The sequence below is a fragment of the Oncorhynchus mykiss genome, chromosome 5 (assembly GCF_013265735.2).
Source record: "Oncorhynchus mykiss isolate Arlee chromosome 5, USDA_OmykA_1.1, whole genome shotgun sequence".
Lineage (NCBI taxonomy): Eukaryota > Metazoa > Chordata > Actinopteri > Salmoniformes > Salmonidae > Oncorhynchus > Oncorhynchus mykiss.
This window is the reverse complement of record NC_048569.1, coordinates 14,503,974-14,520,239: the sequence shown is the minus strand read 5'-3', so window position 1 is coordinate 14,520,239 and position 16,266 is coordinate 14,503,974. Positions and strand designations below refer to the sequence as shown.

Sequence of the window (16,266 nt, the reverse complement as noted above, 5' to 3'; positions counted from 1 at the left end):
ACCCACCTTTCTAATTGTGTGTTGGCACCGGCTTTTCAGCACCCAGACGAGCATCAGTCTAGAGACGAGGATGCTGCAGAGTGTGTGGACTTCCCTATGCCAATGGTTTGTGGGAAGGACAGAGTGTGAGCCCGTGGGAACCCAGTCACCGGAGGAGAGCGAAGCAGAGGTTTCCGTCAGTGGAAAGACTGCCAAGAAAACTGGACTCGAGGGAGACCTTGACACATCTGCCAGGGATGACAAGGGCAGGAGTGATGGTGCACCTGCGAAGAAGACCACAGTGTTAATCATGGTGGTGCCCCCTGATGGCTTTCAACAGGTACCGCAGGGACGGAAACAACCGCTTTGTATGTGTGGAGGGGGTGACAGGTGGAGGGATTGAACTGGCCATTTACTGGCTGTCTCCTTTGCATGGTGGGTGAGCACATTTGAAGTTACAGTAATTAAGACATTGAAAATTCCGGTTCAATTTGGAAAAGGTCATTTTTGAGTTGAGTATTTCAAAATTCTGTACTGTTCTAGGACAGAATATAGAGATTAAAGGGAGCATGTCTTCTTTGGTGATCTGAAAAACTTTGCACATCTTTCAAAGTTCACGCTGTGTCCACAGGCTGACACTTAACTATAGTGCCACCCTTTCAGAGAGGAGACGTTTCTAAGAGATGTCACAGGTACTGCATGTCCATTTCACAGCCAAAATACCTAATTCCAGTGAACATGTACAAACAACTTTAGAAATCTTTAGAAATTGGCGCGTGATTGTCCTCTGGGGTGCGATGAGCATTTGTTTAAGTGCTGTCCACTTAAGGGTTACCATGTGCAGTGGTGGTACTCAACTTTGCTGTGGTACTCTCTTCGCATTGTGCTATGTGACAAACGTTGGCTCAAGGTATCAGGTGGATTCAGAACATTGTGTCCAGAAAGGCTTCAAAAGTAGATATAATGTGTGGCTAGTTGCAGGTCTGGGAAAACCGCTATGTATGGACGATTTGTCCAATGCCTGCTTTCAAATTGACTTTACCGCAGATTGCAGAGTAAACGTGATAATACAATGTATGCCATTTGACTGATAATATATGCTATGCTTTGGTGGTAAATGGCACAACGGGAGATGGCGAGTACAGCTGTGTATCTGGTTTAACATGCTAGTTAGCTCAGTAAGTGGCTGAATCAATAAGGATACGGGGCATCATATAGTGTTAGCCGTGTTTTGAGAAGTCAAAGCACTTTGGATGACTTATCTGTTCAGCTGCCACTGCTATCTTGATTTCCTTGCGTCTTGCTCGCCTCTCTGTTTTCGGCCCCTCAGTCTGCTCTTCTCCGAACAGAGCAGGCAGGCCTCTACATATGCGCCTAAATATCTTTCTGTGCGGCCTGGAATTTTTATTTAAGAGCACCAGTGAGTCTCTATAAAAATGTACGATTTTAGCTTTGTTGCCTCCCATATTTTTCATTGTACTCGAAATGTCTTTGTGTGCGCCTACATTTTTCAGCTTAGGCGCACACGTGCTCCTTGTAAAGAAGGCCAGCGTGGAGCCCTGTGTTATTTTAGCGACTCCACACAGACACAGCGTGTACACATGCTGCTCCAGAACCAGTGCTCTTCTTCCTTCAGACAAGCATGTGTCAAAACTTTGTTCATTTGCACAATGTCTCTCATTCACATTCGCTTGTAAATGTCCAAACTCTCCAAAAATGACATTCGGTAGCTACTACCTATACTTGTATAACTTTGAGCTGGATTGCCTGTCTTTGCAATTAGTTTATTTTCGTTTTGTGCTCGTTAGCATATCTAGCTAGCAGCCTCTATGGAAATACGCTATGTGCAAGTTTTGTTAGCATTCTGGTAATAGACGCCCAATGGGCTGTTTTTGCGGATTCTTTGCACCCTTTGTGTACTGAGACAGTAATACCTTAAATCCTGGGATGAGAGAAGGACTGTACTGTTTGACAATATGAAAATCTAGGTACTGCCGCCATTTAGACTACTAAGTCCCCAATCCCATCCTAATAGGTTTCTTAACGACGGGACATTTAGGCCTGGCAAAGTTGCACTGCCATTTTTAGATGAGCGTCTTAATGGAGTGAGCCCCCCCCCCCCCCCCCCCCCACACACACACATCGTTCATGACACGTACGTATGTCACATGTTACAGACTTTATCTCAGCTGTAACCTCAAACCTATAATTCAAACCTGTGACTTTCACCAGTCACAACAATACATTAGGGCTGAGAATTGCCAGGAACATCATGATACAATACTTAGGTGCCGTTACAATATATATTGCGATTCTCACGGTTCTATATGTATTGTGATTTGATACTGTGATTGTATTGCTATTCAACGTTCCCAATTGGCTCTCTATTTTTAAAAGTGGTTCGGGAACAAGCTATAAATTAAACATTTTGGGGTGTTTTGGTGCAGGTACAGCCAACTAGTGCAAAAATATCACTACAATACGTACTCACTGACCGCATGTTTTTTTGCTCTAGAAAAGCGTTTTGACACTTTGGACTGTTGTGGACTGATTATCTGAACTTTCAGACCGGCCTAATGACGGGACTGTATTGGAGAGGGATTGCTGATAACTATATGTTTATGTCCTTTTCTAAGTTGTCTATTGCATAGAGCGGGAGTAAACGGAAGATGGCCTATATTCAAATCAAATTTTATTTGTCACGTGCCGAATTCAACAGGTGTACAGTGAAATGCTTACTTACAAGCCCTTAACCAACAATACCATTTTAAGAGAAATACACACACAAAAAATAAATAAAAGTAACAAAGAGCAGCAGTAAAATAACAATAGCGAGGCTATATACAGGGGGTACCGGTACAGTCATGGTGCGGGGGCACCGGTTAGTCGAGGTAATTGAAGTAATATGTACATGTAGGTAGAGTTATTAACGTGACTACGCATAGATAATAACAGAGTAGCAGCAGTGTAAAAGAGGGGGGAGGTGGGCAATGCAAATAGTCTGGGCAGCCATTTGATTAGATAGGAGAAGGATGAAAAAAACATGTTTTTCGGTAGGATCTTAATTTCATCACCCTGTTTCAGGAGAACTTTGAGGTTTTAAAAGGCTTCTGAAGTTTATTTCCACTTACAAATTTCAGACTTGGTTTTCCCTTATTAAAAAATGTATCAACCACTACAAAAATGTTAATTGAATTATAATTCACATTTCCTGTTGTAGCAGTATTATTTTCCTGCTGTATCAAACTGGCTCAAATTAAGACCCTACAGCTGTAAGACCCCATGTCCCATTCCCAGGGCCGTCCCTAGTTGCCACAAAGTCATAAACCCTGCCCATTTCCACAATTTATCTTCTTAAAATGTGAGTTTAGGGCCTTCCAGGTGGCACAGTGGTCTAGGGCACTGCATCGCAGCGCTAGCTGTACCACCAGAGACTGGGAGGTCTGTGGGGCGACGCACAATTTGCCTAGCGTCTTCCGGGTTAGGGAGGGTTTGGTCGGTAGGGAAATCCTTGTCTCATCGCGCAACAGTGACTCCCGTGGCGGGCCAGGCACAGTGCACGCTAACCAAGGTCTCCAGGTGCACGGTGTTTCCTCCCACACATTGGTGCAGCTGGCTTCCAGGTTGGATGCGTGCAGTGTTAAGAAGCAGTGCGGCTTGGTTGGGTTGTATTTCGGAGGACGCATGACTTTCAACCTTCGTATCTCCCGAGCTTGTACGGGAGTTGTAGCGATGAGACAAGATAGTAACTACAAATAATTGGATACTACGAAATGTAATTAAAAATAAATAAATGTGAGTTTAAACCTAACCTTGACCCTACCTTATCCACCCTCTAACTTTATGCCTAACCTTCAATTAAGACAAAGCTGTGGTAACTAGTGGTAGAGCTGTCCCCGGGAAGAAAAAAAAATCTTTGTTGACCGAAAGTCGTGTGTTCCTTCGACCAATCGATTGGTCAGAAATGTTTAACTAGTATTTTTCCATATAGACACACACTAGAGGTCGACCGATTATTCGGAATGGCCGATTAATTAGGGCCGATATCAAGTTCTCATAACAATCGGATATCTGTATTTTTGGTCACCAATTTGGCCGATTTAAAAAATAAATAAATAATACAAAAAAAAAAATATATATATATATATATATATATATATATATATATATATATATATATATATATATATATATATATATATATATATATATATATATCTCACACACACACACACACACACACACACCTTTATTTAACTAGGCAATTCAGTTAAGAACACGTTCTTATTTTCAATGACGGCCTAGGAATGGTGGGTTAACTGCCTTGTTTAGGGGCAGAACGACAGATTTTTACCTTGTCAGCTCGGGGATTCAATTTTGCAACCTTCCGGTTAACTAGTCCAACGCTCTAACCACCTGCCTTACATTGCACTCCACGAGGAGCCTGCCTGTTACGCGAATGCAGTAAGAAGCCAAGGTAAGTTGCTAACTAGCATTAAACTTATCATATATAAAAAAAAAAAAATTTGTTTACATCTCTGTTCGTGAAAATTTCTCCTTTGCCAAGATAATCCATTCACCTGAAAGGTGTGGCATATCAAGAAGCTAAATAAACAGCATAATCATTACACAGGTGCACCTTGTGCCGGGGGACAATAAAAGGCCACTCTAAAATGTGCGGTTTTGTCACACAACACAATGCCACAGATGTGTCACGTTTTGAGGGAGTGTGCAATTGGCATACTGACTGCAGGAATGTCCACTAGAGCTGTTGCCAGATAATTTTATGTTAATTTCTCGACCATAAGCCCCCTCCAACGAGGGCTTGGCGGTATACCGTATTTGACAAAAAAATGGTATTGATGGTAATACTGGTATTGGCAGACCGGTTGGGGTTTTTACTTTACCTTCGAAAACGGTATTTGAGTGTTTGGTTTGTTAAATGTAATACTCCGTGTGTAACATCCCATTTTTATAGTTAGCGACTTGCGTCATCTCTCACTCACTCCATGCTGCTTTCCACACAGACCTATCCCCGCCCCCGTCACTCAATGGGCACATTTTGTTGTTGCTCGAGCACAAGACACTTCCGTTTTAATATAAATCCCCTAGCGTTCTATAATTACACTTAATTTGTTTCTTACATCTGCAAACAGCTTAAGCTAGTTGTTTTTTTTCTTATCAAGTTGGGCCTAAATCTTGTTAGTCGCAAATGCTAATCGTTAGTTAGCTGGCATACTAGCTATCTAATAAATGTACTGAATCTGAGCAAACTTAATTAGCTATACATCCTGATAATACCAGTGACAGTGTAGACCTCAATCAGCATGTTGGTATAACAGTATCTTCTAAATTAAAAAGGAATACGCAAAGCATGAACGTTGCTACATGAAGTAGCTGAGAAAACATTCCGTGTAGCCAAAGATTATAGGGTGCCCTATAACACTTATCAAAACTTTGGTTCCTACCCTGTCACAATAACTCCTCCCTGGCATTTTCAGTCATTGTCATGTCCATCCACACTGTATTGAAAGTGCCCACTATTTTATGCAAACTATATAATTAGAATAATACTTTTATTTCCATTATTCCAACAGTTCGCTGAAGTGTTTTGCTGTAAATTGCAAGTCAAATCGCAATTGCCACATTTGGTAAAACAAGGCCTAGATTGTGTGACCATATCGTGCACCCCTATGTAGCAGTGTAAAAATGATCTCAAATGAGTGCGGGAAATGCAAAATTGAAAATGCTGAAAATATTTGGGGTTGAAGTTGAATTTAACAGTATAAAACAATCAGAATGGAGAAAGACCCATTGAAGTCAATTAGAATGTGTGTTGCCACCCAAGGGGCACACACTACTCATAAAACAATTGTAGAACTTATTCCAAAACATAAAATACTGTCAATTTATTTTTTTATTATGTTTTTGCCATATCGCCCAGCCATACCTGCCATGTAATTTTAGAGAATTTGGCTGTACGTCCAACCGCAGACCACGTGTAACCTTGCCAGCCAAGGACCTCCACATCTGGCTTCTTCACCTGCAGGATCATCTGACACCGGCCACCCGGACAGCTGATGAAAGTATGGGTTTGCACAAACAAAGAATATCTGCACAAACTGTCAGAAACCTTCTCATGGAACTCATCTGAGTGCTTGTCGTCCTCACCAGCTTCTTGACCTGACTGCAGTTCGGCGTCTAACCGACTTCAGTGGGCACATGTTTACCTTTGATGGCCATTGGCACGCTGGAGAAGTGTGCTCTTCACGGATGAATCCTGGTTTCAACTGTTAACGGGTAGATTGTGTGGGCGTTGTGTGGGCGAGTGGTTTGTTGATGTCAATGTTGTGAACAGAGTGCCCCATGGTGGCGTTATAGTACGGGCAGGCATAAGCTACGGACACAAACGCAATTGCTTTTTATTGATGGCAATTTGAATGCAAAGAGATACCGTGACGAGATCCTGAGGCCCATTGTCGTGCCATTCATCTGCCGCCTTCCTCATGTTTTAGCATGATAATGCATGGCCCCATGTTGCAAGGATCTATACACAAGGTTTGTGGAAGCTGAAAATGTCCCAGTTCTTCCATGGCCTGCATACTCACTAGACATGCCACCAATTGAGCATGTTTGGGATGCCCTGGATTGATGTGTACAACAGCGTGTCCCAATTCCTGCCAATATCCAGCAACTTCGCACAGCCATTGAAGTGGGACAACATTCCACAGGCCACAATAAACAGCCTAATCAACACGATGCGTCACACCAGATACTGACTGGTTTTCTGATCCATGCACCTATTTTTTTTTATTTATCTGTGACCAATATGCATATCTGTATTCCCAGTCATGTGAAATCCATAGGTTAGGGCCTAATTCATTTTTCAATTGCAATATTAAAGCTGCTCATGTTGCATTTTAATATTTTCATTGTAGCAACATTTTTAAATGTATTAACCCAATCAACTTGGCTGGTTTTGAATAAGCGTGTTATGTGTAAAGGGTGCATTACATCTCAGCCACGTGAATTCTGGACAAAGCAGAGTAAAAGGGACTGAATGTTTTACCCTACAAATCATTGACGGCCTAATGGCCGTAATGACTTTGACCAGACGTTTGTTTGTAAATGTCTATAGCCGAACTCTAAAGGGATGACTAGGTTTTAGAATCTAGGAGCAATCTACTATGTTTTAGGATCTAAAGCAGGATCTAGCAGCATCTAAACTCTGTACAGGTATTATCCTTGCCTGCACGTGTAACAGCTCCTGGATGTGCGTACGTTATTTTGAACAGTGGATTTGACCTACCTACACACACAGACCCCCCCCATACCAAGACCCCTCTCGTCAGCGGCCATTCTTCCTTTACCCTTGGACCCCAGCCAAGTGACTCACCCAGAAATAGCTGGCAAGTGAAATGGGAAGTCCGAGAGCTAGGTACCTGGCGGTCACCCAAGAGTTGCTTGGCTGAAAATGCCCCCTTCTGACTCCCCTGCGCCCACCCCCACCCCTTCAGTGGGATAGGTGGTTCCTCTAGCAGGCAGTGGACAAGTGTGTGGGTTTTACAAGCTTGCTGCAGTCAGGCACCCGGCAGTCTCTGGGACTCTCCAATCTCCTGTGCCTGTAATTGAATCACTCCTCACTCTCACCACCTCTATCGTTGACAGAAGACACTTTACTGGAGCAGACTATTACGTCAATGGTGATCTCTATTACTGACACACAATACAGTCTGGAATGGTGGTAACCTCTCGTTTAGTCCTAATTCTACAGGTACATGTTCTTTCTTCAGAAGGGGAAGTTTCATGCTGCTTTTTACTTAAGTTTTCTACTTAAAGGGCCCATTTGTAAGCCTACTTGTATACATTTCAAGAGTAAGCTACTAAGTTCAAATAGGCTAAACTTAATAAATCCACCAGCCTCATCCCTTGGGAGGCAGGTAGCCTAGTGGTTAAGAGCATTGGGCCAGTAATCGAAAAGTCACTGGTTTGAATCCTCGAGCCGACTAGGTGAAAACTGTCAATGCACAAGGCACTTAACACTAATTGCTCCTGTAAGTCGCTCTAGATAAGGGCGTCTGCTAAATGACTAAAATGTCAAATGTAATCCCTCTTGACTACACTTTGGGTTAGCATTTGTGCTTTGCTAGTACTCCTTGGGTTAGTGGTAGCGTATTAGCGTAGTGGTAGCGTATTAGCTGTGATGGTCTACTGCAGTCAGTCTCATACAATTTGTCATCAATGCTAATGGTGTGGTACTGTGTCGCCAAAGTTCCTGAGCACATCAGTGTGCCATTTTCCTTTTCTAACAAGATGACTAATATCTAGTGTATTAGCCATCTTGTTAGACATAAAAATTGTTACATTTCTTGAAAGGAAGATGTTAGACATTTCAAAGTTGCCCCACAATTACAACTGCACTTTAGTGAAACACAGATTTTGTGCATGTCTTTGAACTGTAGGAGATGGTCATCAATGTCAAACTTCAGCTAGTTTAAATATCAAATCCCCCTTGATATAATGGGTTGGGTAACACTTATCTGTAATAACCCAGTTAAAGGTGTTGATCATACAGTGCACCACAGTTTCGGTCCCAAGATCTGATTCCTTGTAATGCTGATGATCTCATGATTTCCTCTGTGTAAGGAAGAGAAAGATGCCTAATATTGCCACAGTTGGTCACATTCCAGTACGGTAGGCTGTGACTTGTGTATTTAAGCCGTTGTAATTAATTACACAAGAAGCATTTGTACTGAAAGAAAGAGGAGCTTTAAAGGGTTTTCTGGAAAGTTCACCTCTGGTTCCTTAATTTCATTCAAGTGCACAAGTCATTTTTTTCATGAAGGGGCCATTTGTTGGGGGCTAAATGGGAGGGCTCCTTTGTCGGACTGCAGTCTTGTTTGGTTCTCTTGAAATATTGACAGCCTGTGGTGTAAAGATAGTAAGAGGGCGGGATGTTGTGGCATCCAATGAGATTGCTCCTTGGTCCTACCAGTCTCTGTGGGAGGAACCTTTTTTGAGTCCTTTTATCCCATATCTGTCTTCTACCTACCAGCATTTTAGCTTTGCACTGCAGAGTGGGCAAACTTTTTTTTCTTTTTCTATGTAACTTATTTATTTGTGTTTTACACTTACCTAAGAGAAGCATGTTGTGCGTGTGCCTGTGTGTGCCCTTTCCAAACTCACAACACACTGAATTTGAGTATTTTGAATCAAATGGACTACCAGCTGAACTCAAGTCTCTCTTCAAACTGAGCATATTTCTTCCTTCTCAGGAATTTTCTACATATCGAAACTGGCGGAAGGTAGATATGCCGTTTTTAAATCTGGAATCTTTTTATAGCTGTATAATTCTGTTTATGTGATCATAGCAATAACACTTGAATGCATTCCAGTTGGCATTTCGGTATTTCATTCAGCACTTTCATTCATATGGCAAGACTGGCAGACAGCCCTACAGCTGTAGAATGCGCTTTGTGATTGATTGTGTGAGTGGCCAGTCTGTAGGCAGGCTCTCTGCCTCTGAGTAATAACTTGGAAATTATTGTAAATTCATACGAATTTGAATGAACTCTTGTTATATATAATCTGTCAGCAAGGCATTGTCCTTTGAACCCCCTGGGACCTAGCTTTTTAATGTGCTTCATGCACTGTCCTTATTTTGTCATTTGCTTTTTCATAGGGGTCAAATATGGCCTTAATGATTTATGCTAACAAAATATTTCAGACAATTCATTTCATAACCATGAGTTTGTCTTTTAATTCATGTTCTTCCAAACTCTATCCAGTGGCTATGTAGTCAGACTTCATTTAGCCTCTGCCACAGGCTTTGACCTCCCCTTCTGTATGTGAGTGAAGCCTGGGAGCCGACGCTAGACTATACTTGACTCTGAGTCTGAACTGGTTCTTTAGATTATTCATTTAAAGTCAGTGGTTTGGCAGGTATCCTTCAAAGAAGGCTCAGACGCTTCCTGTGGAACGAAGAGTCTAGAAATGTCTAGAAATCTAAGAAAGCCCAGATTAGTGACGTCAAAAATTATTAGAATGTAGGCTAATGCTTTGGTTGATATTTGCTTGTTGTCAAAATAACTTAACTTAAATGTATTCTAAGGGATGAGTGAGAAAATGGCGCTATAGTTCTTAAGACTGGACTTTGAACTCATTTCTGTTATTGCCCAGAAATTCTGTACTTCCTCAATAAGACTATTATCTGGAAAACTCACTATTTTATAAACAAACTAGTGGGCATCTGTCCAGTTTTATCCTTAACTTTGGTCAATTGCTCCTGGTCTGTTTTTAGGTTTCAGCTTGCAGAAATGGCCAGCTAGTTCACATGGTTGAGTTTTATCTGATGTTCAGTCAAAGCTGTCTCCTTCTTTTCGAGGGCAAACAAACCATTGTTTAAAGGACTGAGTTCGCAAACACCCATATTAGCTTAGTTTCCTGGGTCTACTGACTGACCCTGGTTATTATAATTTTTTTATTCTCAAAGTATCGCTATATAATACTATACACAAATTGCTGTCACTCGATTTAGTTTATGGCAGTCAAGTTCCACTTGGCACTATAATTCACTCTGCCTTTTTGCTACCAACAACAGACTGTTCAATACAGTATAAAACCTAATGTTCTAAAAATAGTCTGGTCCAAAATTGTCACCATTTAATAAAGATGATAAAAAATACTGTGTCAAATAAATAAATGTTGTTTAACATGTAATGTTTTTTATTTCAATACCTCACCTTGTGAGGATAACAACACTGAGCCTTTTCTAAAATGTTTTGAGATTGGAGAACACATTGGGAGGGATCTTAGACCATTCCTCCATACTGAATATTTTCAGATCCTTCATCGTTTGTTTGTTCTTATGGACTGTCCTCTTCAAATCAAACCACAGGTTACAAGTTCAATGGGGTTCAAGTCCAGAGACTAATATGGCCATTGAAAATGTAGATTTTTGTGGTCAATTAAGCTTGTTTTTGTGGATTTTGATTGGTGCTTGGGGTTATTGTCTTGCTGGAAGATTGACTATTTTGCGTCCTTGTTAAGATCAACGGCATCATGAACATTACCCAGTACCAGGACATTTTAGCCAAAAACCTGGTTACCTCTGCCAGGATGCTTAAACTTGGCAGCAAATTGATCTTCCAGCCTTATCTTTCTTCTCCAAGCACACACCAAAATCCACAAAGAAATGCTTAATTGACCACAAAATCAAGATTTTGCAATGCCCATCTGTCTCCAGACTTGAACCCCACTAAAAACCAGTGATTTGAAATGAAGAGGACAGTCCATAAGCGCAGACTAAGGATATCAAGGATCTGGAAAGTTTCTGTATGGAGGAATGGGTTTCCCAAAGTCGGTACTGGGACCCCCTCTCATGCTGCAAGTTTTGTTTTTTGCTCTAGCACTACACAGCTGATTCAAATAATCAAAGCTTGATGAGTTGGTTATTTGAATCAGCTGTGTAGTGCTAGGACAAAAAACAAAACATACTGGTCTGTTTGGAGATTCTCTTCTGCACTGTTCAACCAATCCAGTAAATGTGGAGGAGGATTTGAGATGGAGTGTCGCCTTGTTAACGTTTTAAAAGAGGAAGTCTCATCACAGGCTCTCTTTCTATTTTCCCTGAAAACCGGATGCATCTGGTGGTTGGGGACACGGCAGAGGCTAGGTAGGAGTTAAAAAGGTGCTGGACTGTTAGAAACACAATAGTCCTAGAATATATAGATATATTGGACCTGTATTTAGGCCATCTACTCTATAAACCTGATGTGATAATCTAAAAGTTTAACATAAGGAGTTACACTAAGGTAACAGGGTTATTCTTTCACCTGTCCCCTAAACATGGCCCCCAAAGGTCAGTAGTTCAGATATTTTTTGGAAACGCACAGAACCATACACACACCCCTACAGTCATGGAAATGCACACACAACCATGTGAGTCAGTCCTCGTAGATTCAGCTGGCCCAGACAGACACACAAACTCCTCACCCAAAGTTCATAAGTGTGAGTCAAGATTGACTGTAAATCGCTGAGAAGAACTCCCAGGCCTAGCTCCGCCTTCTCAATAAAGGCTCTTCCTTGGCTCAGAGCCCATTGGGGTAGGGGTTAATGACTGAAATGCACTCGGCTCCACATGCATTTCTCAACGCCTTCAGCTCGATGGCTCAGGCAGCCTGGGTGCTCTTTCCGCCAGGCTTGAGTTAGAGTTTAATGTGGCTGTGATGGTGTAAATACTCCACACTAATGGATCAGGTGATGCCCACTATATGACCACTCTGGAGCAAACAAGACCCAGATGGCTTGTGGCTGTTACCTTCCTCTCACTGACCTACACGCCTGTCCTCGAATCACTCGGTCCATCTCTTTCTCGTGGCTCACCTTTGTCATAGTTTTAACTACATTTAGGCTATAATTTCCCCTTGCCTCGAGAAATCTCCATATTTTTTGGTTTTTTTTAATAGTCCTTGACTCACCTGTCTTGTCTTCAACCTGTATGTAAGTTGATATTTAATCCTTATCTAAATGTAAAATGTCTCTTTCTCATCTGACAGAAAATAGTGAAAGCGGGAGACAAGGACCTGGATGGCCAGCTGGATTTTGAGGAGTTTGTCCACTACCTGAGAGATCACGAGAAGAAGCTTCGGCTGGTCTTCAAGAGCCTGGACAAGAAGAACGATGGTACGAAGGAACACAGGCTGGAGCCACACAATCACTGCCTGTGTTTATTTGTATCACTACCAGTTACACTTAAACCACTGTTTAGCCTTCAAAGTGCTATAACGTACTAATCACTTGGGCAGTTGGGGGGAAAATGATGCATTGGGTTAAGCTGTGCATACATAATGACATACTGCAACTGAGGAAATTCTGCATTTAGGTTTATTACATTTGATGTACTATTCTATATGCTGGTATTAAAAGCGTAGTGATATAATATCCAGTCAATGAGATGATATAATCATAATTCAACACATTGCAAGTGGTCGATGTTGATGTTTACTCTTTTGCCCCACAGGTCACATTGACTCGCAGGAAATCATGCAGTCCCTTCGAGACCTGGGGGTTAACATCTCTGAGCAGCAGGCTGAGAAGATCCTCAAAAGGTGAGGCTGTCAACCTGGGCTGACGAGTCTCCCGTCTCACCAACACTCCTGTCTAAACTAATGGCTCGTAGTGTCCAGCATACATTTAGTCTCTGACTGTCTCTACTTCTCTCTCCTCTCAAATTCAGATTGCTTTATTGACGTGAAATACAATTTGTAGATATTGCCAAAGCAATGAGGATAATGAAATACAGTTAATTTCAGTAGTAATAATAGTACATATCATGTATGCAGGTTCAACACTATTGATGTTGTATTGTGTAATCTTCGGTTGAAGATCCTCTGGGGAGAAATCCTCTCTCTCCCCATTTCTCTATTTCATCTTTAATTCCCGAATGGCTGACTGGTTGCAGTCAGTGTCGTCCATTTACCACTGCCTGGGTCGACTGGGTAACCCGAGTCCACCAGAACATTCCACAGAAGTATTGGTGTTTCCCTCGATTACTCTGGGATACCACCTGTTAATCCTGGTCAGAGTTGCCACTCCAGTCCTACAGTGCCTTGCGAAAGTATTCGGCCCCCTTGAACTTTGTGACCTTTTGCCACATTTCAGGCTTCAAACATAAAGATGTAAAACTGTATTTTTTTTGTGAAGAATCAACAAGTGGGACACAATCATGAAGTGGAACGACATTTATTGGATATTTCAAACTTTTTTAACAAATCAAAAACTGAAAAATTGGGCGTGCAAAATTATTCAGCCCCTTTACTTTCAGTGCAGCAAACTCTCTCCAGAAGTTCAGTGAGGATCTCTGAATGATCCAATGTTGACCTAAATGACTAATGATGATAAATACAATCCACCTGTGTGTAATCAAGTCTCCGTATAAATGCACCTGCACTGTGATAGTCTCAGAGGTCCGTTAAAAGCGCAGAGAGCATCATGAAGAACAAGGAACACACCAGGCAGGTCCGAGATACTGTTGTGAAGAAGTTTAAAGCCGGATTTGGATACAAAAATATTTCCCAAGCTTTAAACATCCCAAAGAGCACTGTGCAAGCGATAATATTGAAATGGAAGGAGTATCAGACCACTGCAAATCTACCAAGACCTGGCCGTCCCTCTAAACTTTCAGCTCATACAAGGAGAAGACTGATCAGAGATGCAGCCAAGAGGCTCATGATCACTCTGGAAGAACTGCAGAGATCTACAGCTGAGGTGGGAGACTCTGTCCATAGGACAACAATCAGTCGTATATTGCACAAATCTGGCCTTTATGGAAGAGTGGCAAGAAGAAAGCCATTTCTTAAAGATATCCATAAAAAGTGTCGTTTAAAGTTTGCCACAAGCCACCTGGGAGACACACCAAACATGTGGAAGAAGGTGCTCTGTTCAGATGAAACCAAAATTGAACTTTTTGGCAACAATGCAAAACGTTATGTTTGGCGTAAAAGCAACACAGCTCATCACCCTGAACACACCATCCCCACTGTCAAACATGGTGGTGGCAGCATCATGGTTTGGGCCTGCTTCTCTTCAGCAGGGACAGGGAAGATGGTTAATTGATGGGAAGATGGATGGAGCCAAATACAGGACCATTCTGGAAGAAAACCTGATGGAGTCTGCAAAAGACCTGAGACTGGGACGGAGATTTGTCTTCCAACAAGACAATGATCCAAAACATAAAGAAAATCTACAATGGAATGGTTCAAAAATAAACATATCCAGGTGTTAGAATGGCCAAGTCAAAGTCCAGACCTGAATCCAATTGAGAATCTGTGGAAAGAACTGAAAACTGCTGTTCACAAATGCTCTCCATCCAACCTCACTGAGCTCGAGCTGTTTTGCAAAGAGGAATGGGAAAAAATGTCAGTCTCTCGATGTGCAAAACTGATAGAGACATACCCCAAGCGACTTACAGCTGTAATCGCAGCAAAAGGTGGCGCTACAAAGTATTAACTTAAGGGGGCTGAATAATTTTGCACGCCCAATTTTTCAGTTTTTGATTTGTTAAAAAAGTTTGAAATATCCAATAAATGTCGTTCCACTTCATGATTGTGTCCCACTTGTTGTTGATTCTTCACAAAAAAATAGTTTTATATCTTTATGTTTGAAGCCTGAAATGTGGCAAAAGGTCACAAAGTTCAAGGGGGCCGAATACTTTCGCAAGGCACTGTATACTGTCTACCCTGATGGCTTTTTTGAAGCTTGGACTTTCAGGGTTCTCCCCGGGATTTTTTAACAAGGTGGTGCTGCTGAGTACGGCGGCAGGAGAGGCCCATAGGAGGGCAGTTACCGCCTTTGGACTCGTAGATTTTGCGTTTTTGAACACCTGTTGCTGCCATTTCCTGCAATCTAGAGAAATGTTTTGCCATATATTCAGCACCAGTCAAAAATGTGGACACGCCTACTCATTCAAGTTTAAAAAAAAAAAAAACTATTTTCTACATTTGTAGAATAATAGTGAAGATGTCAAAACTATAAAATAATAACATATGGAATCATGTAATAACCAAAAAGAGTGTTAACCTGTTCTGTTAGCGGAACCCCCCCGCAACAGCCAGTGAAAGTGCAGGGCTCCTAATTCAAAACAGCAAAAATCTCATAATGAAAATTCGTCAAGCATACAAGTATTTTACACCATTTTAAAGATAAAGTTCTCGTTAATCCAGCCACAGTGTCTGATTTCAAAAAGGATTTACAGCGAAAGCACCACAAACGATTATGTTAGGTCACCACCAAGCCGCAGAAAAACACAGCCATTTTTCCAGCCAAAGAGAGGAGTCACAAAAAGCAGAAATAGAGATAAAATGAATCCCTAACCTTTGATGATCTTCATCAGATGACACTCATAGGACTTCATGTTACACAATACATGCATGTTTTGTTTGATAAAGTTCATATTTATATAAAAAAATCAGTTTACATTGGCGCGTTACGTTCAGTAGTTCTAAAACATGCTGTGATTGTGCAGAGAGCCACATCAATTTACAGAAATACTCATAATAAACATTGATAAAGATTTGACTATTATACATGAAACTTCAGATAAACTTCTCCTTAATGCAACCGCTGTTTCAGATTTTAAAAAAACTTTACGGAGAAAGCAAACCATGCAATAATCTGAGTACAGCCTTTAGACAACAAAGCAGCCAGTCAGAAATAGCATTTTAAATATTCACTTACTTTTGATCTTCATCAGAATGCACTCCCAGGAATCCCAGTTCCACCATAAAT

At 41.4% G+C, this 16,266-nt stretch overlaps 1 protein-coding gene across 4 annotated transcripts in view; it reads left to right on the top strand.

The window, feature by feature from the left end:
• The window catches only part of slc25a25b (solute carrier family 25 member 25b), a 47,373-nt gene that overhangs the window by 14,883 nt on the left and 16,224 nt on the right, over positions 1-16,266 (top strand). For 2 of the 4 annotated variants that reach the window (XM_021601810.2, XM_021601812.2), the window contains exons 2-3: positions 12,537-12,663; positions 13,001-13,088. In XM_021601810.2, the coding sequence (XP_021457485.1) occupies positions 12,537-12,663; positions 13,001-13,088 (215 nt within the window). Of the gene's footprint in view, positions 1-9,024; positions 9,285-12,536; positions 12,664-13,000; positions 13,089-16,266 lie in introns of those variants that run through there. The other 2 variants (XM_021601814.2, XM_021601815.2) reach the window with 2 other exon arrangements.